General features: G+C 50.8%; 2 protein-coding genes across 5 annotated transcripts in view; both read right to left on the bottom strand.

The window, feature by feature from the left end:
* Slc8a2 (solute carrier family 8 (sodium/calcium exchanger), member 2) overlaps positions 1-12,479 on the bottom strand; it is a 33,472-nt gene extending 20,993 nt beyond the window's left edge. For 2 of the 4 annotated variants that reach the window (XM_006539471.4, XM_006539472.4), the window contains exons 1-2: positions 9,650-12,479; positions 5,552-6,242 (exon numbers count right to left, since the gene is read on the bottom strand). In XM_006539471.4, the coding sequence (XP_006539534.1) occupies positions 5,552-6,226 (675 nt within the window). In that variant the 5' untranslated portion in view covers positions 6,227-6,242; positions 9,650-12,479. The remainder of the gene's footprint in view (positions 1-5,551; positions 6,243-9,649) is intronic. The other 2 variants (NM_148946.3, NM_001347561.1) reach the window with 1 other exon arrangement.
* A 75-nt stretch (positions 12,480-12,554) lies between these two features.
* Positions 12,555-20,195, bottom strand: Kptn (kaptin). Its single transcript, NM_133727.2, has 12 exons — positions 19,890-20,195; positions 19,499-19,581; positions 19,275-19,359; positions 19,147-19,201; positions 16,961-17,036; positions 16,798-16,871; positions 16,190-16,299; positions 16,039-16,116; positions 15,279-15,354; positions 14,223-14,358; positions 13,964-14,134; positions 12,555-12,953 (listed from the first exon to the last, which is right to left on the bottom strand). Exons 1-12 carry the CDS (start codon positions 20,110-20,112, stop codon positions 12,828-12,830), a joined length of 1,293 nt encoding a protein of 430 aa, NP_598488.2. The 5' UTR covers positions 20,113-20,195; the 3' UTR covers positions 12,555-12,827.
* Between the last annotated feature and the right edge of the window lie 1,623 nt (positions 20,196-21,818).

Here is a 21,818-nt window from a genome sequence, read left to right as displayed (position 1 = left end):
TCCATCCATGTGTCACCCCACTTCCACTCACCTATTCATCAACCCTATCTGAGCTAGCTGGTTTAATATCAACTTGACATAATCTAGCATCCTTTGGGAAGAGGAAATCTCAATTGAGAAGATACTCCCAGCCAGACTGGCCTATGAGCACACTTTTCAGGCATTTTCTTAATCAGTAATTGATGTGAGATGACATAGCCCAGTATGGGTGCTACCTCTGGGTAGATGGTCCTGAGGTGTACATGAAAACAAACTGAGCAAGCCAGGAAAAGCGGGTTGGTAAGCAGCACTCCTCTATGCCCTCTGAATCAGCTCCTGCCTGAGTTCCTCCCCGACTTCCTTAGATGAGAGACTGTGACTTGGAAGTGTAAGTGTGGTAGTTTAAACAAGAATGCCCCACCCCCAGGCTCATAAGTTTGAATGTTTGGTCCCCAGTTAGTGGAACTGTTTGGTAAGATTAGAAGGTGTGTCCTTGTTAGAGTATGTGTAGCCTCATTGGAGAAGGTGTGTCACTGGGGATGGGGTCTGAGGTCTTTCTCTCGTTCTCTCTCAGCTGCCTTTGGATCAGGATGTAAATCTCTCAGCTACTGCTACAGCACCATGTCTGTCTGCTTCCTGTCACGATGATGATGGAATAACCCTCTGAAACTGTAAGCAAGCCCCCAATTAAATGCTTTCTTTTATAAGAGTTACTTTGGTCAAAGTGTCTCTTTATAGCAACAGAACGGTAACTAAGACAGTAGATTAAGTAATGCTTTCCTCCCCCAAGTTGCTTTTAGTCATGGTGTTTTCTCACAGTAATAGAAACTCTAACTAACAGACCATCCATTGTCTATTTTCCATCCACCCATCCACCCATCCATCCATCCATCCATCCTATCCCATTCATGCATCCATGAATATAAGCATGTATCTATATATCCACCCACCCACTCATCCTCCATCTAGCCAGCCACCCACCCATCCTCCAACTCACCCATCCTCCCTGTACCCAAACACCCATCATTTATCTATCCCCGATCAACTCACACATCCATCTACCTATGTATCCTTCCTTTGTCCACACATCCACTTGTCTACCAATGAAAGCATTCACACAGCCATCCATCTGTTTTCCTATTCACCCACTCATGCATTCTTCGGTGTCCCTATTATTTATTCCTCTTCCCTCCTTCCTTTCCCCTCTCCTTTCCCCACCTCATGCTAGCTTTAATGGCCTAACTCTTCATCTCTGCCTCTCTGACTGTCTCTTCTCTCCGCCCCTTACCCTAGCTGGTGCTTTTAATCTTCCCTTTCTGACCCCTTCCACTTGTTCCTGTTACCTAGGTTCCCTTGTCTCTATGTCCCCCCACCTTTTTTTTTTTTAAATCTTTTTGTAGAACCCAGCTCTCTCCCTTGAAGAGTCTTCAAAGTTTTTCTCCTCTGCCCTCTCAGTAAGTGTGCCTCTTCAAACATCATGTGCTCTTTGCCCATCTCACTCCTGGTCTTCTACCCACTGAGCACTACACCTTGCTACATACGTGCTAGACAAGGAGACATTCTTAACCTCCACCAAGTGACATATGTCCCCACTTGTGGGCCTGGATTATCAGGGGCAGAGCCTGCGTCTCTTCCTGAGCTTCCCCCTCCATTGCTTTCCTCCTCTTCACCTTGAACACATGTTCTCTGATCATGACAATCTTTCCATCTCCCCATGCTACCACTGGTGACCACAGCTCCAGCCAGCCTCTCCTTTCTCAGAGTCTGAATGGCTCTCATGGGCACGACTGACTCTGAAGTTCATTTCCAGGAGCCCTAGATCTGCAGCTATCATTTATTTTTCATTCCTTAGACACTGCACCATGTCAGGTAGCTCTGAGGAAACCCAGTGGTCTTGTGGTTAGTAAATGAGGGCCACCTCTAAGCTGCAGCTGATATGCATGTCCCCAGCACAGAGCACCACCAGCTCCTGGCACATGAGAAACACCTAAGAGGTGAAATGATCTGGCACACTTTGGTGATTGTAGCAACATGGGAGGCTTAGGCTAGCCTGGAAAACTTGGTGAAATCTTTTTTCAAAAAGCTCGGGGTGAGCCAGGCAGTGATGGTGCACGCCCTTGATCCCAGCACTAGGGAGGCAGAGGCAGGCAGATTTCTGAGTTCGAGGCCAGCCTGGTCTACAGAGTGAGTTCCAGGACAGCCAGGGCTATTCAGAAAAACCCTGTCTCAAAAAACCAAAAAACCAACCAAACAAACAAAACAAAAAAGCTCGGGATGGGGGGCAGCTGGACAGATGGCTCAGTGGTTAAGAGCACTGACTGCTCTTCCAGAGGTCCTGAGTTCAATTCCCAGCAACCACATGGTGGCTCACAACCATCTCTAATAGAATATGATGCTCTCTTATGGTGTGTCTGAAGACAGCTACAGTGTACTCATATACATAAAATAAACAAATCTTAAAAACAATAAAGCTCGGGGGTAAAGGCTGCCAAGCCTGACACCTGGAGGCTAATTCCCAGGACCCACATAGTAGAAGGAGAAAACTGGTTCTTTCAAGTCAGCCTCTGCCTTCCACCTGGCTACCCATGTACCCCCACACAAATATCAAGCTTTAGAGGGGTTTAGTCAGGTGTGGTGGTGCATGCCTTTAGCTCTGGGGAGACAGAGACAGGTTGATCTCTACAAGTTCAAGACAGGCCAGGACTACATAGTAAGGCCTTGTCTCAAAAATGTCTATCTATACATTAGGTTTTAAGAAAGAAATGGATGGAGCTGGGATGACGGCTCAGTGGTTAAGAGCACTGGCTGTTCTTCCAGAGGACCCAGGAGATTCAATTGCCAGCACTCACATGGCAGTTTGCAACTACCCAAAACTCCAGTTCCAGGGATCCAGCATTCTCTTCTAGTCTCTGCAGGCAGCAGGCATACATGGTGCACAAACATGCAGTAAAACACTCATACACATAAAATAAAAATAAATAAATCTCCCCGCAAACGGCTTCATGGTAGAATGCTTGCCTAGAATCTACCATTGAAGGGCAGGGACAATGGCTCAGCACCACCTGCCTATCATATGTTTTTCAATCTCCAATATGAAAAACAAAACAAACAAACAACAACAACAACAAACTGGGCAGTGGTGGCGCACGCCTTCAATCCCAGCACTTGGGAAGCAGAGGCAGGTGGATCTCTGAGTTCAAGGCCAGCCTGGTCTACAGAGTGAGTTCCAGGACAGCCAGGGCTGCACAGAGAAACCCTGTCTTGAAAAACAAAACAGAAAACCAAAAAAATATTTTTTTTAATTGAGAGAGAGGGAAAGAGCACATCTGTGCAGTTGCCTAAGGAGGCCAGAAAAGGGCATCAAATCCCTTGAAACTGGACTTGCAGGAAGTTGTGAGCAACTCCCCACTGCTAAGCCATCTCTCCAACTCAGAAGGCTTTCACATAAATACCCATAATGCCATCTTTCTCATTAAAAGTAAAGAGGAAAAGACGGAAGAGTATTTCGGATGAGGTGGTCTCCCAAGTTCCTTACAAAAATGTCTGAGAAACAAAGAGGATTTTTCATTTTTTATAACATTATTTATTTACTGTTATGAAGTGGGAGGGGGCATGGAGTCAGAGACGAACTTTTAGAAGTTGCTCAGGTCATTAGGCTTGGCTACACAGCACCGCTACCCACTGAGCAATCTTGCCTGTCCAGAAAAAGGATCTCCCTCTCTCTCTCTCTCTCCCTCTCTCTCTCTCTCTCCCTCTCTGTGTGTGTGTGTTCATTAATGGAGTTTCTCCATTAATCAGCAAAAGCCCCCAGCCCCTCCCACCTCATTTTCTTCCCTGAGTATAAATAAAAAGTCCATCTGGACCTCTTCTCCATCTGGAGCTGTGGTGTCCTCCATCTTCCTTCTACCTTCTACATCAAAGCCAGCTTCTATGTCACCTCCACTCTGCTGCTCCCTACAACACCCACAGTGTCTAGAATTCCTTACAGCTCTCTCTCCTCTCTCTCTTATATATATGTGTGTGTGTGTGTGTGTGTGTGTATGTTTGTATATACTGGGTGAGGTTTTGACCCCCATGCTGAGGAGGTAGAGGCAGGACCCCTGAGCTCAGGGGCTATACAGTCTAGCCAATCTCTAAGTTCAGAGAGGGTACCTGACTCAACATATAATGTGGAGAGTAATTGAGGAAGCCCCCTGACATTGAGCTCTGTGCCGGCACACATGTGTACACTCACACGAAATCCTTCACCTCACACACACATAGGCTGTTCTGGACCCTAAGCCAGGATGCTGTCCTTTTCACCAGGGCTGCTAGGAAGCTCAATGCTCTAGTCGTGATCTGGGTGCAAGCTTTCCCACGCTCTGATCCTCTAGTCTTTCTTTCTTTTCCCCTCCTTTCCCGTTTCCTCCTCTCCTTTTCTTTCTTGTTTCTTCCTATGCTGGGTATGGAACCCAAGACTTCATGGACGCTAGGGACTTACTTCACCCTTTAGTTACACCGACATCTCCACATTCTCACTGTGCTACCCAGGCTGAACTTGAGCTTACAACAATCCTCCTGCCTCAGCTTTCCTAGTGTTGGGATGACAGGCATAAGCCTCATGCCCAGATAAACCCTGCAGTCTCTACTTTGATGCCAACTCTAGAGCACTTTTATATCTGGGTACTTCTAGAGTAGAATCTATTAAGTGACAGCAGTTAACAGATCATGCACAGCGTGAATGAGTGAGTCTTGGGCACCACAAATAAATTATGCATGTGGGTGTACGAATTAGGCCAGGCCCATGAATAAATTATGCAAATAGAGGCAGCAGTCTTAGACTTGTGGGAAATAAATTAACCAAATGTTGTAAAGGTAGATGAGGACAGGCAGGGGTGCTGGTGAAGACACTGGACGCGGGAGAGATAGACGGAGGATTGTGGCAATTGGGGTGTGAGCCAGGCAGCTGTGAGTTTCAAATTTGTCTCGGTGTGGAAATAAATTATGCAAAGTGGACACCGGCCTCTGCTGGTGTCCCTGCCAATTGGATGGGAGTGTAAACTACACTGAATCTGAACTGAAGCTGAATAATGAATGAGCCATGCAAACTGCCCATCTCTCTGGCCCTACAGAGAGATAAATTATGCAGATGTGGGTACCACAGATGCCAGTCCATGGATATATTATGTAAATGTGCCAAGTTACTCAAATTGATTTGCGCTGTCAGAACACAGGAGGCTGGTCTATGTAAGTGAAGTGTGACTTATGCAAATAGAGATGTCTTACTGTAAAGTTGGGAATAAGTTATACAAAAGGAGCCCTCTCAGGTAACTATGTGGCAAGCTGAGGCATGTCTTACATGGACCTTGGGCTCTGTTAGCCCACGCACAGCCTTGGGAATTACCTTCTGGGTGGGCACAGAGCTCTATCTGTACCTGCAGTCTTGACTTGCTGTCTTTGGCTCAGCCCTCCGGCGCAGTGTGACTGGCACACGTGCACGCGCACGCGCGCACACACACACACACACACACACACACACACACACACACATCCCAAGCCACCAGGCTCCCCTGGGGTGTTGGTCTTTACTCACCTGGACTACACCTGGGGAGAAAACTGCTAGAATGAGATAAAGCCAGACATAGGCAAAGATGCTCCAGGAGGCTGTGACAAAGAAGACCCTCAGGTGCTTGATCTTACGGCTCTCGCCAGCCGGGATGACATACACACAAACAGCAATGACCACAAACATGTTGAAGGCGGCACTGCCCACGATGGTGCCTGGGCCTAGCTCACCGGCCTGGAAGTTGTGGCCACAGACCTCGATGACAGTCAACAGAATCTCAGGCGCTGAGGAGCCCAGGGCCATGAGTGTAAGGTTGGACACCGTCTCGTTCCAGATGCGCACCGTGCCCACGCTGGTCTCCCCATTTGCCTTGGTGATGGTGATCTCTTTCTCCTTGGATGTGATGACCTCAATGGATGCCATAAATCGATCGGCAATGATAGACACACCCAGGAACATGTAGACCATGGCCACAAAGTACACCACGGCCCGTGCAACCTTGTCGCCCAGCGATGGGTCCTCGGGTTCCCACACAGGCAGCAGCACACCTGGTTGGCAGCGGTAGGAACCTTGGCAGCCTTCTGGGCTGGCATCGCTGTCATTAGCTGTGGGAGGCGGTAGGGAAGGGGTCGGAGTGGCTTCCCCCAAGCAGTGGGGTACCCCCAGAAGGAGAACAACCCCCATCAAAGCCAAGGGAGCCATTGGGGGTGGTGAGGTCCTGGGGAGAGGAGCAGGAGATTAGATTGAGTGGATCACATGCCTCCCTGTCACTCAAAAGGCACAGTGTGGTCTGGGGGTGTGGCTCAGTGGTAGAGCCCCTGCTTAGAATCCCCCAGGGAGGGGCTGGGATGTTGCTCAAAGGCACAGTACTTTCCTACTATGCAGTGTGGGTCTGAAGGTGGTGGGTGCTCATTGATAGACCACATGTGTAGCATGCAGAAAACCCTGGATTTTATTATCAGCACTGTCAAAGAACAGTATCCCAGTTTGTTAGGCTACAAGACACAGGTGAGCTGGGAACCAGCACAGGAGACAAAGAGACACAGAGATTACCACATGGATACCCAGATGAAAAGACACAGGAATGCCCAGGACAGAATGTGAAATGCTGGAAACATCCGTGAGTCAAAGTACCTTGGGAGAGCCTGCAGCCAACCATCACACACTCTCGTGATTTTGCAGCTTTGCCTAGGACAGGCTTATATACCCATCTCATCAAAAGGTCCCCAGGAGAACGTCCATGGCAGCTTTATCTACAACAGGGCCAACCTTGAAACAACTCAGAGGCCTCTCAACAATTAAATGCAGGAACAGTAATGGAGTAGTATACTGCCCCTAAGCAGAGAGGGGACTGTGGCTAACCGTGATGACATAGAGGAACCTGATCCTGAGATGCATGGCTGAGTGAAGGATGCCAGGTACAAAGAACACTGTGAAACCAGTGTCAGCTGGAGGCCAGGAGTCCACTGGGCAATTCCAGGCATTGCAGCTTGGCTCTTGAGGGGGCTGTAGTAGGTTCTGGGTATGAGCGTCTATTTTTGTCTTTCTGTGTTTATGTTTTATTACATTTTATTTATTTTGAGGAGGGTTTAAGTGTGCCATGGCCAAAGAAGAGATAGGAAGAGAGAATTGACTCTACACAGTTGTCCTCTGACCATCCACATCCACACAATAACAAATAAAAAATAAGCACACAGGAGCGCCCGTCCATTCTCCTTCCAGGATATTCCACAACTCCAGTCTCAGAGGACTGTGGATCCCTCCCTTGCTTGCATGGCCTCTGGCCCCCCTGCTCTGTTTCAGGCATTCTAGCCTCTGCTGTTTCTCCCTTGGGGCCTGAAGCCCGCTCTTCCTTGGGGCTCTGACTGTGCTCTCCACAATGACACCCCTGGCCTTTGGAGAGGACTCTTTCACTCAGTTCACAAAGTAGAGGATCAAGGCTCAGAGAAGTGAAACAATTTGCACAGATCACCCAGCATCCACTCCCCCCAGAAGGTGCCCAAGGTCTGAGCTCCTGGCTCCACCCTCAGGTTGTTATGGTAACCCAGTTGCCTATTATAGAGAAAAGGCAGCCCGAGGAGCTGTCACCTGAGCCTGCTGCCCATTAGAAATGCCTTGGGGTGCCTCGAGCCTTGTCTCCAGGAATTTCCACCTTCTATGTCAGTCTGAAAGTTCCTCTCGAAGTCTAACCCACAGCCTACCCTCAATTCACACCCACAGACCAGGAGCCCGCTCTGGGGGAGGGAGGCAGTATGTTGGCAGAACTTCCCGAAAAGGAGTGGAGTGTGTGTGTGTGTGTGTGTGTGTGTGTAGGCAGGGGCGGGGAGAGGGGTGATTCTTAAAGAGCCGATACACAGTTAGCCCCCTAGACAAGGCCTTTAATGATATATCTAATTAGCAGCCCCTAATTAGCAAACACTCATGCGTAATTATGAACCCACCAGGATCCCAAGCAGACTTCCCTTTGCTTCTCCCTCCTCCCTTTTTGGGTTTTGGGAGAGACAGGGAAGACCCTGTAAGTCAAGAATCATCTAACTGCCTCTTTGGGGGAGGGTGAGATGCCTGGGAAGTCCTAGTTCAAGTCTAACCAATTGTTCGTCCAGGTTCAGTCCTTCAGGAACACCAGGGTCAGTGGACTAATGTTTGCCCGCCCAGAGGCAGGGTCTATTTGATCCCTTTTTGCTGTCACACTGATTCCTCCCCCCCATCTCCTAGTCTTGGAAGAGGGACTCAGGAGAGAAAGCACTAGATAAATATTTGTGAAACACTTGGACAAGAGGCCTGAGCATTGTCTGTCTGTGGCTGGGGCGGCCACAGTTACTGCTCCAGGCTTTCTCCTCTGAGTCTTGAAAGCTAATCTGGGTGTAGACTCAATGTCGAAAGGATCAGGTTGAGTCCAGGGAGGGCCGGCAGGGCAGATGGTAGCACCCTCTCAGTGTTGCATCTTCAAGGCCGTCTCTCCACCAACCTCATAGGCTGCTGGCCAGCTGGGATAGTGGTGAGTGTCCTGTTCTGCCTGGCCTGTCTCTGGGGGATTCTGGAAAGTCAGGTGGAACTCCTCAAGGCAGCCATAGAGGGTGAGGACCTGGCGCGTATACTGACTGCTGGGGGTGGGGGCGATCCAAAGCAGAGTGGGAATACAGAATTCAGAACACACATACACACACACACACACACACACACACACACACACACACACACACACTACTCTTTCCATCAACCACACAGGGCCCCACCACACACACAGTTGCAGATTGCAGACTAAACTGAGACCAGTAGGGAGAGAAAGGACTTGGTCAAGTCAGAGGCAGAACACAAATGTGGCATTAAGGCGTGGAGCTCCTAACCCAGTGATCTTTTAAGCCATCTGGAATCCCCACGCGCCTTCCACGCAGGGCGGGTATCTTGTAGGCAGAAAGCTCACCCCAGCTCTGGCCCAGGTGTTGGTTAGCACCTCGCCTACCTTCTCTGGAGCCCTTCCCGAGGGAAGGAAAACGTCAGGCTGAGCCCCTTTGTAGAGTCCCCAGAAGGTTTCTGCTTTCCCACCCAACCTCGCTGTGAAGGTGTGAGGCTGGAGGAAGTGAGACTGTGAGAAGGACCTGTCTAGCCTGATCTTAGAACAGTGCCCAGGAGTAGCACAGTGCCTCAGAGTTGTCCAAAGAATGAATGGACAGTGAGAGATATGGGAGTTAGACTTTGGAAGGACTGGTCAAATGTTATTACACTGGTTAGGCTGTAGGCAGGACCAGTCTCAGAAAGTCAAGGTTGAGAGGATGGAGAGACCTGGGCTAAAATGGGGTGAGGAGGAGTTGGGGGCACTTCAGGCCCTCGGGGGAGTCCACACTGCGGGGAATCTGCCTCCTCCAGGTTCCCCGTGCATCAGGGGCGGAGACAGAGGTGTGTGGGTGTGAGTTGGCTGCAGGCAGAGGGAGAAGAGGGAGGGGAGAGACAGACCCAGGTGCCCAGAGACGGACAGACAGACATACACCATACACATGGCGCACGCTGAAAGCGGAGCAGCCAGGACTCAGAGCCAGGGCTCAGAAAGCCCCCGCACTTGACGATGCGGCGCAGCCTGGATTCCCGCAACCCCAGAGGCTCCGGACGGCCACGCCGGGCTCTTACCTGCCTTGCGGCCGGGCCGGTCCCCGCTGGGCCCCCGCGGTGGGCGCCTCCGCCCGAGGAGAAAAGGGAGAAAGAGGGAGAGGAGCCGGGGACTGAGGGAGAGCAGGGAGGAGGGAGGAGAGGGGATGCGAGGAGGGGAACCGGGAAGGGGCCGGGAGGAGGGCGGAGCCCAGGGGAGGGGGCGGGGACAGAGAAAAGGGGGGAGTTGAGAGAGCAGCCCCGGAGAGGGGGCTAGACTGGAGAGGTAGGGGAATACAGCTTGGGAGGAGGCCGGGGGAAGGGGGCGGGGACAGAGGAACTGGGGCGGGGGAATCAGCCGTTAAGAGAGTCTAGGCTGAAGGAGGGAGTTGCCGCTGACGGGAGGGGGTGGGACAAGTGAGCTGGGGAAAGGACCACCAGGAGGTGGGAGAGAGGAAATTTAGGCAGGGTGGTGTGTGGGAACAGGGTAGTTGTGGGTTGGAGGACAGGGACAGCCTGGAAGAGGGAGGAGTTGAAGGAGGAGAGAGAGTGGGCACAGGGGAGCTGGGGAAAGGACCACCAGGAGGAGGGATATAGTCGCTGGAGGAAAAGAGGAGCCAGGAGAGGGTAGGGTTTATGGGAGGGAGTGAGGCCTGGGAGCTCAGACTAGAGAACCGCCGAGGGAGGAGCCAATATGAGGAGGCGTGACCAGGGGCGGGGCTACAGAACAGAGACTATGCCCTGCAAAGGGGCAGGAGGGAGGAGCCCGGAAAGGGGCGTAGCCAAGGAAGCTAGTGGGTGGTAGAGGGGCTTGGCAGGGCTGGGGCTGCAGGTTGCCCAATCTTGGGGTTCAGCACTAGAATCCGAGGACAGCGATGGAGGGCGCAAGTTCGTACACCAGTCTGTGCTGTGGTATCCCAGTCCCTCTCTTTGATCACACACGCATAGCAACCCCTCCATACAAGGGCCCAGAGATGTAGTCATTGCTACAAATAGCCACAGGCTGGCAGACCTGGGGGAAGTGGGGGAAGGAATGTCGGGAGGCAGATCTTTCCAAGTTCACAGGCTCAGCCTGCTCAGAGCACCTTACAGAAGACAGGGAACTGCTACCAGAGTGCCCAGGTACGACAAGAACCATTCCCTCTGCCCCTGCCACGCCAAAACACGGTCTCACTCCCAATCCCCAGAGGTAGATGTTGTTAGCTCCATTTTGACATTACGAGGGGGAAACTGAGGCAGCAACTGTGGCTTCAGGTTCTGTATCTTTACCGCATGCTGTACTGCCTCTTGGCTCGCAAGGCAAGGAAGGATCAAGATCACCCAGTGTGGCGGCACACATCTGTTTGATCCCCATACTCAGGGGGCTGAGACAGGAGGATGGCTGAGTTCCAAGCCATCCCCATAGCAAGACCTAGATCAAAACAGTTTTGGGGGAGGGGGCTGATGATGTGGACCAGTTGGTAGCATGTTTGCCAAACATGCACTAAGCCTGGGCTCTGCCCTCAGTACAGTATACACTATGCATGGTGGTGCATGCCTGCAATCCCAGCAATCAAGAAGTGGAGGTGAATCAGGAGTTGAAGGTTACCCTTGGCTAGAGGCCAGCTTTAGCTACATAAGACCCCTTCTTAACTTCCCCCCAACTGCCAAGTCCTAAGCCAAACGTCCTAGGATTCTGAAGCCTTCAGGTGGTTGACTACAACTAGGTGCACAGGTGCAAGCACTCATGCCTGCAAGTGCACACATGCACACACCTCAGGATGTGTGCATCACTCGCCTTCCCATCACTACCCTCAGGACAAACGCCACTCCAGGCTCCCTCTTTCTAGAGGACAGGTGACAGGTGCTGAGCACAAAATGGTACAACAGGAAGAGAAGGCTGGCTTTGCCAGCAGCGTGCCCGCTGCCAGCTCTGGAGGGACACTCTTGGGCCTGCTGCCAGGAGAGGGAAATTCCAACTCCCTGAAGCTTCCCACGCTTCGGCCTGGCTTTTGGAAGTTGGAGCCTGGGAAGTCAGGATCTTGGCATCTGATGTCCTTTGCAGTGCAGGAGGGTGGTCAGATTTACAGGTGGACTTCCCTAGCAGGAGTGACAGCTACCTACCCAACCCCACAAACACATATTCCTCCAAGGAAGCGTCCAGGCCCCACCCCCAGCCTGGAGTCCCTCTCTAATATTTTACCAACCCTACAGACCCCAATTCTATTCCTGGTTAGGGGTTGGGGAAGCAACATTTTCTCTGGGCTAAATTCCTCTGGGCCTTGGGTTAGAGACTCTGATGGAACCATGGGGGTGGTGACTACTCTTGTCTCTCCGATCCTTTTGGGCTGTTTAGCTGAGCCCCAATACCTACTTGAGCACAGTATCTCCTTGGGCCTGTCTGCCTTGGTCTAGCTTTGACACTCCACACCAGAATCTATGCTCACTTACTTTGTTAGCCTTGGTCCATGACCAGTCTAATCCCTTTTCTTTCAAGACCAGCCCCCTCCTAAATGGACCAGTAACAGGATCACTTCTTCTCTGGGGCTGAGGGGGTCTGCAGAGGCCTTACTGGGTTCACTGGAGATGCTGAAAATCCCCAAAGATTCCCTAGTCTCCATGGGTCTCCCAGGGGACCCGACAGAGCCTGAAGCCCCTGGTGAGTTCTCACTTGCCCCTCAGTGCTGACTCCTTGTCTGTGGCCTTATTCATCCTAGGTTGAGACAATGAACCTCAGTGGCATTTGTCTGGGACTCTACTTCCTGAGTTTAGCTCACCAGAGCAGAGAATGGCTCCATAGTTTTCAAAAATGCACCCTCCACACACTGTAACTTTCTTTCTTTTCTCTGGGTCTAACCTAGGAATCTCTGCGAAGTCCTCCTCCTCCTCAGTTCTTTGAGAGTGAATTAAACATTGTAGAACCTGGCACACAGTAAGTACTTGATAGATGCTTGCCAGACAAAGGAAATTAAGACAGCCAGGACAGCTTTGTTGCTCTGAATGTGTAAATGGTCCTCAGGGACCAACACCTGATGGGAGCAGAGGTTGGCTGAGAACATCCCTTTTCAAATGGCTCAGACAGGAGTTATCAGCTAGGGTCACACAGCACACCAGGGTGGGTCAGGGACTCTTAGAATTCCCCTTCTGAGGGAGTCCAAGGGGCACACTCCTCTTCTAAGATGCTTCGCTCCCCATCAACAATGATAGATACGAGGTGCCCACACCTGAGAAGATGGAGTGCTCAGGAGGCTGGGTGTTCCACAGGCCTGGGCCCAACTCTGTCCCCAAGGCCCTGCTGATGTTTCCTCTGCTCCACTTGATGACGAAGCCGTGTCAAGACCAGTTCAGAGGCCTGGATCAGGCTGTGCTGTGGGGACAAGAGAGGACGGTAAGCTGTGACAGGAGAGGGACACATGTCAGACCATACTGGGCAGAGACTAGACCACAGGGTGTTGGATGAGAATTGATCTCCCAAGTAGGAGGGAACAGAGGCTAGACTTGGGTGGGGGATACAGCTTTAGGTCAACTTCCTGTGGGAGGGGCAAATTAGACCCAAGTAGAAAGAACTGAGATTGGAGATCAGCAGAAGGCTGGGCATGGTGCTCCGGTAGCTGAGACACAGGGACTGAATTCTGGAACAGCTTGGCTATACAATGTGACTCTGCCTTGCAAACCCAAGGGTTGGGGGACATAGCACAGTGAGTCTGATACTAAGCACCAGACACATAAATAAATAAGTGGAAAGAGAAAGGGGAGGAAGGAGTAGGAAAGTAATCAGAGGAAAGACAGAGATGGCTCAAAACAGACTACATTAGAGGGTATTTGAAGTTCAACTGTTAGAGAGAAGCTGAGGTTAGATCACAGCAGGAAGGACAAAGGTGAGATCCTGCAACAAATGAGAGGTTAGCAAAGCAAGAACCAGGCAGAAGTGGAAAGCAGAAGCTGAGGTTAGACCTCAGAGATGCTCCACTGGGGGGTCATGAGCTGCCAGCTTAGCTTGGGGTTCAGTAGGAGACTCTGGCTAAAGAGAATAAGATAGAAGAGAGAAGGACACACGAAACCCTCCCTGTTTGTTCTGTCTCTGTCACACACACACACACACACACACACACACACACACACACACACACACTGAGATTTTAAAGCCCACAGCATCTAACTCTCTGCTTTACCAGACTGATACCTCCCTCATGAATGCCACTGGGTAGCATTCTCTTGGCTGCCAGAGACCTCCCAAGGCCAGGCTATCCCTTCCTAAAGTCAAGACACCATGCTTATAGCTGGGCAACTGCCCCATTCTCAACCTCCGTCCTACTGAGCCTGGCAAGGTCCCTTAGTGAGTGGCAGCTTCTGCCTCAGCCGTGGCAGGCCTGATACCTGGAGGATGTGCACCCCTTTCAGGGATATCACGGCCAGCTCCCGCAGGCCATCTCCAGTCAGGTCCACATGGGCCATGGCCAGCAGGGGGCTGGCGAAGCTCCTGCGCCACAGCAGGCGGAAGCCTCTGCTGTCCTCTGGCAGTCCACGATACTTATAGCAGAGCAGCTCCTGTGGGGAGAGGGGCCACGGTCATGCAGGCTGAGGAGGAGGTCAATGCAGAGACACATGAGTGGCAGACCCATCTTCCAAGACCCACCTGTCCATAGGTGGCCACCAGGACTTCCGGTTGTCCATCTAGGTCCACGTCAGTGACCAGGCCACAGAGGACGCTGTCAAACTGGTCACTGCCAGGCAGGAGAAGTTGGTCATCCAGACCCTTGTTCAGAAGATCCCTGAGGGTTCCAAACACGGGAGAGGGGGGGTGCGCTAAGGTCAGATGACAGGATCTTGCCACCTTTGGTTCCAGACTGTAGGTGATGCCCGACTGGCTTCCCCTGAGGTCCAGACTCACTCCTGACGCTGTGTGCCTTGGTTTCAATGTTTGTACCTTTGGAAGTGGTTGGCCTCGAGTGTTCATCCTGTAGATCCTCTTCTGGATGGCCTACTGTGCTCCCAGGTGTACACCCACACGGTGGCTCTTGGAGACACAGTGCCCTGATCCCTGAACTTCTAAGCATTTGGTACTTTACAGAGCACAAGTGTGCGGGAGCTGGGTGGAAGTAGGAGTGGATGGGAGTGCATGGAGTGGAGGTGGGGTGGGGGGGATGTAGGGTCAAGGATGTAGTTAAATTGGTACAGTGTAGCATGAATGAGGCCCAGGGTTTGACCCAGCACCACAAGAGCTGGGTGTGGTGGTAAATGCCTGTAATCCCAGCACACAGGTGGCACTGGCAGAAGGACTGTCAGAGTTCAGGGTTATCCTTAGCCTCATAGTTGGAGGGCATCCTTGACTTCCTAAGATCCTATTTCACCCCCATTCCTAAAACATACAAAGCTGACTGCCTATGTTAGCATTACAACTGTACAATTTGTGGTGACTTAAAATCCAAGAAGGTGGGAATAGTGACATCATGGAAATAACCAAGGACTGCACGTCTAGGCGTTCCCAAGCCAGTGGCTGCTGGCATCCCTGGTCCACTCATGTCAGGGGCCTGGGTGTCTTTAAAGGGGGGGGGAATCTCTACAAGATCCAGATGTAAGTACTCCCACCTCCTGCTCTCTTGACCCTAGCCACCTCAAAGGGTTGACAAGGTTAGACCACACCACACAGGCACAATGTTAAATTGTGTCCAGAAACCCCAGGCATGCTCACCAGTACACCACAGCTGGCTCCAGCATGCTGGCCACAAGCAGACTGTATCCTTCCTGCTGGGGGCTGTCCTGTGTTGCTATGGAAGAGACAGGAGTTGGCAGGTCAATGGAGACAGGATCTTCCTTATCCCCATCCCCTCTGCAGTGAAGAATGCTGGCTAGGACGAAGACCCAAGATTGTGCCTCAGAAGGGAGGATTAGAGGTTAGACTATGACAGGACTGAGGCCAGACTTTAGATGGCGTCAGTCTGAAGGTAGAACACAACAGAAGAGACAAAGAGTAGAGCAGAGTTGAGGTCTAAGGTTAGACCACACTGTGAGAATTCAGGTGAAAGGGACCTTGCTTAGAAGGTGAGGGACAGGTTAAGGTGAATGTCAGTGTGGGACAAACCAAAGTCAAGGAATAGGAAGAAAAGCACCTGGGGGTAGGGTGAGACCATGATTGACAGTTGTCAGTCCAAAGGGAATGAGAAGTCTGGGGTGGGAGAAGCCAGTGTAAGATAATATGAGCAGTGAGGGCTAGACCACAAAGGGAAAATTGAAAGTAGAGAAAAAGTTGAAGGCTACACTAAAGTGGGGAGAGAGAGGTTGGATAACAGAACTGATCTGAGGCCAGCCTGTGGCACAGCTTACAGGCTGAAGAGGGGCCCCAGGAGGAGCAAAGGGTCTGGTCTGGTCTGGACTCAGGGTGTGTGGGGGAGGGGAAAGCTGAGGCTGCAGAGTCCACTTCCCAGACCCCAGGTCGAGAGTAAAGAGCTCACCCTCCGAGGCTGACAGGCTGAACACAATCACTCGGGAGATGGGCCCATCCTGCTGGATTGTCCATGTCTGCAAGATCTCTGTGTGGAAAGCAGGGACTCAGGGACCTGTTCCCATCCCTGGGCTTGTCCCCACTCCAGGCCTGACCCTCACCTTGATTCTTCTGGTCCACGTGAGCCACACGCACATAACCACTCTGGCAGCCGAGAGCCGAGAGCCGCTGGGATGAGCCAGGGAGGTTGTGGACATCAAGCCAAAGGACACTGGTGGGAGGACAGTGGATGGGTGGACAGACAGGTTGATTTCCCAGAACCCCACCTCTGCTTTCCGGAACACCCACCCCCTCCCTGAAGCACCAGGAGTCAGCCTCTGAGCCCCATTCTGCTTGCTCTGGGGACATCCACCCATGATCAATCAACTTCTTTGAGGTCATGCTGAAAGCTGGGAACATGCTACCCAGCTGCCTCCTTTTTTTTGAGTCAGGGTTTTATGTAGCCTAGGCTAGCTTCAAAGTCAAGGGTGAATCTGAATTCCTGCCTCTCCTGTCTCTATCACCTGTACATTATCATGCCTAGATTACAGGCTGGAGCTCAGGGTTTTGAGCTAGGCAAGCATTTCATCAACTGAATTACACTCCAACACGCTTCCTAGTTTCTCTAAGGCTGCTCTCTGTGTGCTGTGCTAGAGGGCAGCCTGCTCTGTCTGGCTTCTCTGTACACAGGGCCCTGATCCCTTCTTTGAGTGCTGGGGACCCCTCCTACCTACTGGTCAGGTTCGTGAGCTCTGGAAAGAGGTTTTCCACGGGCTGCTCCTCAAACTGATGTAGTCCCTCATTCTGAGGAAGCAAGGCCCACCCAAGGTGATGGAGTCAGTTAGCAGCCACAGGCCAGCACTGTCAGATCATGCCAAGCCTGCCCACCTCACCTCCTTGTAGAGATGAATAGCTGGATCGTTCCCACTCAGCAGAAACACCGTCTCCAGCTGGTCCCCAACCTGGACTCTGAAAGCAGAGAAATCTAGAATGTGCTAGAACCTGAGTGGGGTTAAATTCCTCCAGGGATTTAGAAATGCCACTGTCAATTTATTTTTGACATATGGTTTCCTGAACCCAAGGCTGGTCTTGAACTTACTATGTAGCCATAGCTACATGGCTTTGAACTCCTGATCCACTTACCTGTACCTCTTATGCCCAGCCTGAAATGCATTTGTAAAAGCCCGCCCTCCCCCCTCAAAAAAAAAAAGCCTGCAAGAACGCTGACATCCAGAGATTCACATGCCAGGTGCATGGCTTAGTGTTCTGCAGACTTGTGTACACCAACTCTTTTTTTTTTTTTTTTTTTTTTTTTTTTTGAGACAGGGTTTCTCTGTGTAGTCCTGGCTGTCCTGGAACTCACTTTGTAGACCAGGCTGGCCTTGAACTCAGAAATCCGCCTGCCTCTGCCTCCCAAGTGCTGGGATTAAAGGCGTGCACCACCACGCCCGGCGTGTACACCAACTCTTAAGTTCCGCAGCTGCGAGATCTCAGAGCGGCCAAGGACAGGTGCTGGGAGCCCTGCTCTGAGAGCCCCCAACTGCTCAAATCTTCACTCTAGGAACAGGACAGGGTACTCTAGAATGAATCTGCAAAACCTCACAGCAAGGGTTCAGTGGATAAAGGCAACTGCTACCAGTCTGGATGATCTGAATTCGATTCCCAGGTCCACACAGCATGGAAGAACTGACCCCTGTGGGTTGTTCTCTCACCTCCACCTATATTCATGGGACCCTCTTGCACACAAGTAAATATAAAAGGATCTTCATAATAAGGTGTATATATACATGCATGCACACATGAACACACATGCACACCAGTACATCCTTGCACTTGCACATGCATGTACACACACACACACACACACACACACACACACACACTTGAAGCTTCATTTTTGTATCTCTTACCTGCTAAACCAGAGGTTGGGCACTAGGACCTGCATACCAAATCCAACCCACTAAATGCTTTTTGTAAATAAAGTTTTATTGGCACAATCCTCATTCATCTACCATGTCAACTGCTGTTTGCTTACTCTAGTGGTAAAACTGTACAGCTGTGAGACCAACTGTCTGACCCTCAGAACCTAAGATTTACTAACTGACAAAAAATGCAAAACAAAACAAAACAACAATGTTGCTAATCTCTGGTATCAGTGTTGTTATGAAGACTCGCAAATGAACCCACTTTCTTCTTTTTTTTTTTTTTTTTCGAGACAGGGTTTCTCTTTATAGCCCTGGCTGTCCTGGAACTCACTTTGTAGACCAGGCTGGCCTCAAACTCAGAAATCCACCTGCCTCCCAAGTGCTGGGATTAAAGGTGTGTGCCACCACGCCCGGCTTATGAACCCACTTTCTTTGGGATTTTAAATTGTGAAGATTCTAGATGGTCTGTATTCTACCTCCTTACAGGTCCCTGTACAGAATCTCAGGAGCTGCTGGGTTTGATAGAACCCCCCCCCAACTTTTTTTTTTTTTTTGGAGACAGCTCTCATATAACCCAGGCTAGCCTTAAACTCATGCAGCCAAAGATGACCTTGAGCCAAATTCTTATCCTCCTGCTTCTGTCTCCTGAGCGTTGACATTAGAGGTATGCACCACTGGTATGTGTGCTCTGGATGGGACCCAGAGCTCTGTGTGCCAGGCAAGTATTCTACTGCCTGAATGTATCCTCAGCATTCAATTGCATCTTTTAAATCTGGGAATCTCAGGGCTTCTCGGGCTACAGAACAATTCCAGGCCTGGGAAGTAGAGATCTAGAATTTTGGAAGTTGAGTTCCCAGTGCTCAATTAACCCACTGGAATGATCTACCTGAGGGGCGACAATGTAACCATCTTGGCTGCATTCACTCTGAAAAGCACCACGAGAACCAGACTGGTGATGGCAGGTGTGTGGATTCCAGTCTGCTAAAGCTCAGTGAAACCCCACTTCCCGGCTATACTTCCCATCACCTTTTGGGCCCCTAACACTACCTGTTTCCAATCCTTAGTAGAGGAAAAGCCTTTTGTTTTCCAGATAGGGCAAAAGCCTCTGAGTGCAAGGAAAGGGTAGGAGAGCATGGGTGCCCAGGGTCACTCACTCTGCGTGGCACAGCTGGAAAGGTGTGAACTGGAGTTCCAAATTCAGGCAGCTCTCTGCAGAAGGACACAAGTTAAGCCCAGCAGCCCCTGGCAGCCCCAGCTACGCTCTCCCCTAAGCCCCACTCACCTGCAATAGAGTCCAGGTTGTACTCTGAGCCAGGCTCATAGTCACAGTAAATGTTAAGAAACGGACTGCCCTTGTCTCCTGAGTCCTGGGGGTGGAAACTTCTCTCAGGGGAGGTAGGGGAGGTGACAGGCATTTGGAGTAGATTCAGAGCACTTGAGAGAGACTTGGTGGGATCCACAGTGACTAAGGAGGAGGGCGTGGACAGGTGGAGGGTGCTGTGGTACCTTTATAAAAGTGATGCCCACAACCAGGCCCCGTTTTGGGGGTGACTTGTTGAAAGTGTCGATGGAGACGATCTCAGCATCCACTATGAGGGGAGTTCAAAGTTCACTGATTAGGCAGGTCTCCACTCTTGCAGCCTAACCACACTAACTTCATACCACAGCAGATGCAGGCGTCTGACCGCTATCATCATGACCTCTGAACACCGACTACTATGCTGTTGATAACTTATGTTTGCGGAATCCTGAACCCTAACTACTTTCAGGCCATGATGACCACTGTCTCGAACCCTAATGATTATCAGTTTTGACCCTGACCTCGCAACACAGTGACAATCTTAGAATCCTCAACACCAGACTCTAGTCCCGCCCCAGGCACCACAGCGCCACGCACCGGGAATGTAGTTGAATTGCAGCTCTTTAGCCACAGGCCGGATTTTCTGTCGGAGGTCTTGATAGCGGAAGCCGAGCACCTTGCCTTTAAGAGTGGCGGCCAGCAACTCCCCTCGCCCGTCCGCGCCTCCAGCAAGCCCGTACACGTTGCTTTGCGACGAGAAGCGCGTGAAGCTGTCCTCCAGCAGTGGACAAGGTCCCTCTGCCACGGCCGCCTCCCCCATCCTGGCCCTCCGCGATCGGTCCCAGATGGCCTGATGCTCCCCAACCTGTCAGGAAACCTCCACTAGCGCATACTGATGACGTCAAGAAGCTGCGGTTACTGCCCTCTACAAATATGGCGCTTGGTTCCTTGACTGGGCGGCCCAGACAAAATTGCCCTTCTGCAACTGAGTGTTCTGTCCTTGCCCATTTCGGAGCTATGGAGAGGGCCTTCCAGGATTTGAGATGGGGGAATGGAGGCGTCTCTGGGCCTCTCTGAAAGCAGTGTGTAAAGGAGAATAAGTATCACCCTGAACTGTGGGTGGGCACACACTCCTGTGAGTACAGCACTTGGGAAGTGGAGGCAGTCGCAGCAGTTTCAACCCTTCTACAAAGTTAGAGGCTAAGCTTAAGTAATAAGTAGTTTTCAGGCCCGTCGGTCTGCAGGAGACACTCCCAGCCCCCAACTTCTGTCTCTCTCTACACACACATGCACTCCTATAAATACACTCATTCTCCAACAAAAACTATCTGAACAACAAAACAATTATAAAACCTAATTACTACCCTTTTGGATAAGCACATTCGATCTGCCAATTTATTTAAACTCATAAGCAAGCTGAAGTGGAGGCACATATCTAAACTTTTTACTTTTAGAGACAGGATCTTACTCCATAGCCTTGGCTGAACCAATAATTTACAAATCAGGCTGGCAACAAACTTGTGACAATCCTCTTACCTCTGTATGCCACGTGCCAAGAACACAGGCGTGCCCTTCTAAAGTAGGTATTCTTAATATTTTTAAAACACTTATGTGTATGTTTCTGTATGGGCACATGTACCATGGCATGTGATCAGAGAACAACTCTGGGAGTCAGTTCCCTTCACCTTCTGGGTCTCAGCAATTGAACTGCTTAGGCATGGTAGCAAGCACCAGTATCTGCTGAGCCATCTTGCTGGCCCTAAGGTACTCTTGAATCTATTATATAGGCCAACTGAGTTAAGTAAATTCTTTAAGCAATATTATCTTTAAAACAGTAAAGTGTATTCTTGTACCAGGGAAAAGATCAGTTAACCTGTCCATCCTGATGGCAGAAGAGACTACCTGCTTTAGTGAACATTCATAGTGACAGTCTGCAGGACCCATGGCTACCTTGTCCACTCACACTGCTCCTGGTGCCATCACACCCTTTAGAGAGTCCCTCACAAACTTCTCACCAGAACTATGCAAAGAGCTTTACAAAGTTTGAGCCCGACGCTGAGGGAGAGCAGGATCTGGACTGAGGTTTCTGTGATGGAGGGCTTACCAGCCAGGTGCTATGAGGCCTTTCAGGGGGTCTGGATCTGCCACTTCAATCAACTCCAGCACCTGGGATGCATAGCCTCAGACACAAAGCAGGCTCCGTAGATATGCCAAAACCCTGCCGACTCTAGGCCAGATAGATGGCATAGGTGATAAGGATGCTTGCTATGCAAGCCTCACAGCAACCCAAGCCCAACCTGTGGAATCCATGGAAAAAGTCAGAGGAAGTGGTGCCTATCTGTAGTCCTAGTACTCCTTTGGAGAGATGGAGCTGGAAGCTCATGGGCCAGTTAACTTGAAGTACTAAGTACATTAGTAGAAAGAAGTCCCTGCCTTAACCCCACACACCTTTAATTCCAGTACACTGGAGGCGAGCCTAGTCTACAGCCAAAGCTACACGGTGTGTCCCTGTCTCAAGCAATACAC

Source organism: Mus musculus, chromosome 7, assembly GCF_000001635.26.
Source record: "Mus musculus strain C57BL/6J chromosome 7, GRCm38.p6 C57BL/6J".
NCBI lineage: Eukaryota > Metazoa > Chordata > Mammalia > Rodentia > Muridae > Mus > Mus musculus.
The sequence above is the reverse complement of the archived record's forward strand: the minus strand, read 5'-3'. Positions and strand labels throughout refer to the sequence as shown.

What these genes read in the sequence shown, in the direction of transcription:
- Kptn (NM_133727.2), bottom strand. Translation starts at nt 20,112, where the DNA reads ATGGGGGAGGCGGCCGTGGCAGAGGGACCTTGTCCACTGCTGGAGGAC. An exon ending in GCAATTCAACTACATTCCCG is followed by an intron (nt 19,582 to 19,889) that starts GTGCGTGGCGCT and finishes CTCCCCTCATAG; the next exon opens with TGGATGCTGAGATCGTCTCC. An exon ending in CTATTCATCTCTACAAGGAG is followed by an intron (nt 16,872 to 16,960) that starts GTGAGGTGGGCA and finishes TTGCTTCCTCAG; the next exon opens with AATGAGGGACTACATCAGTT.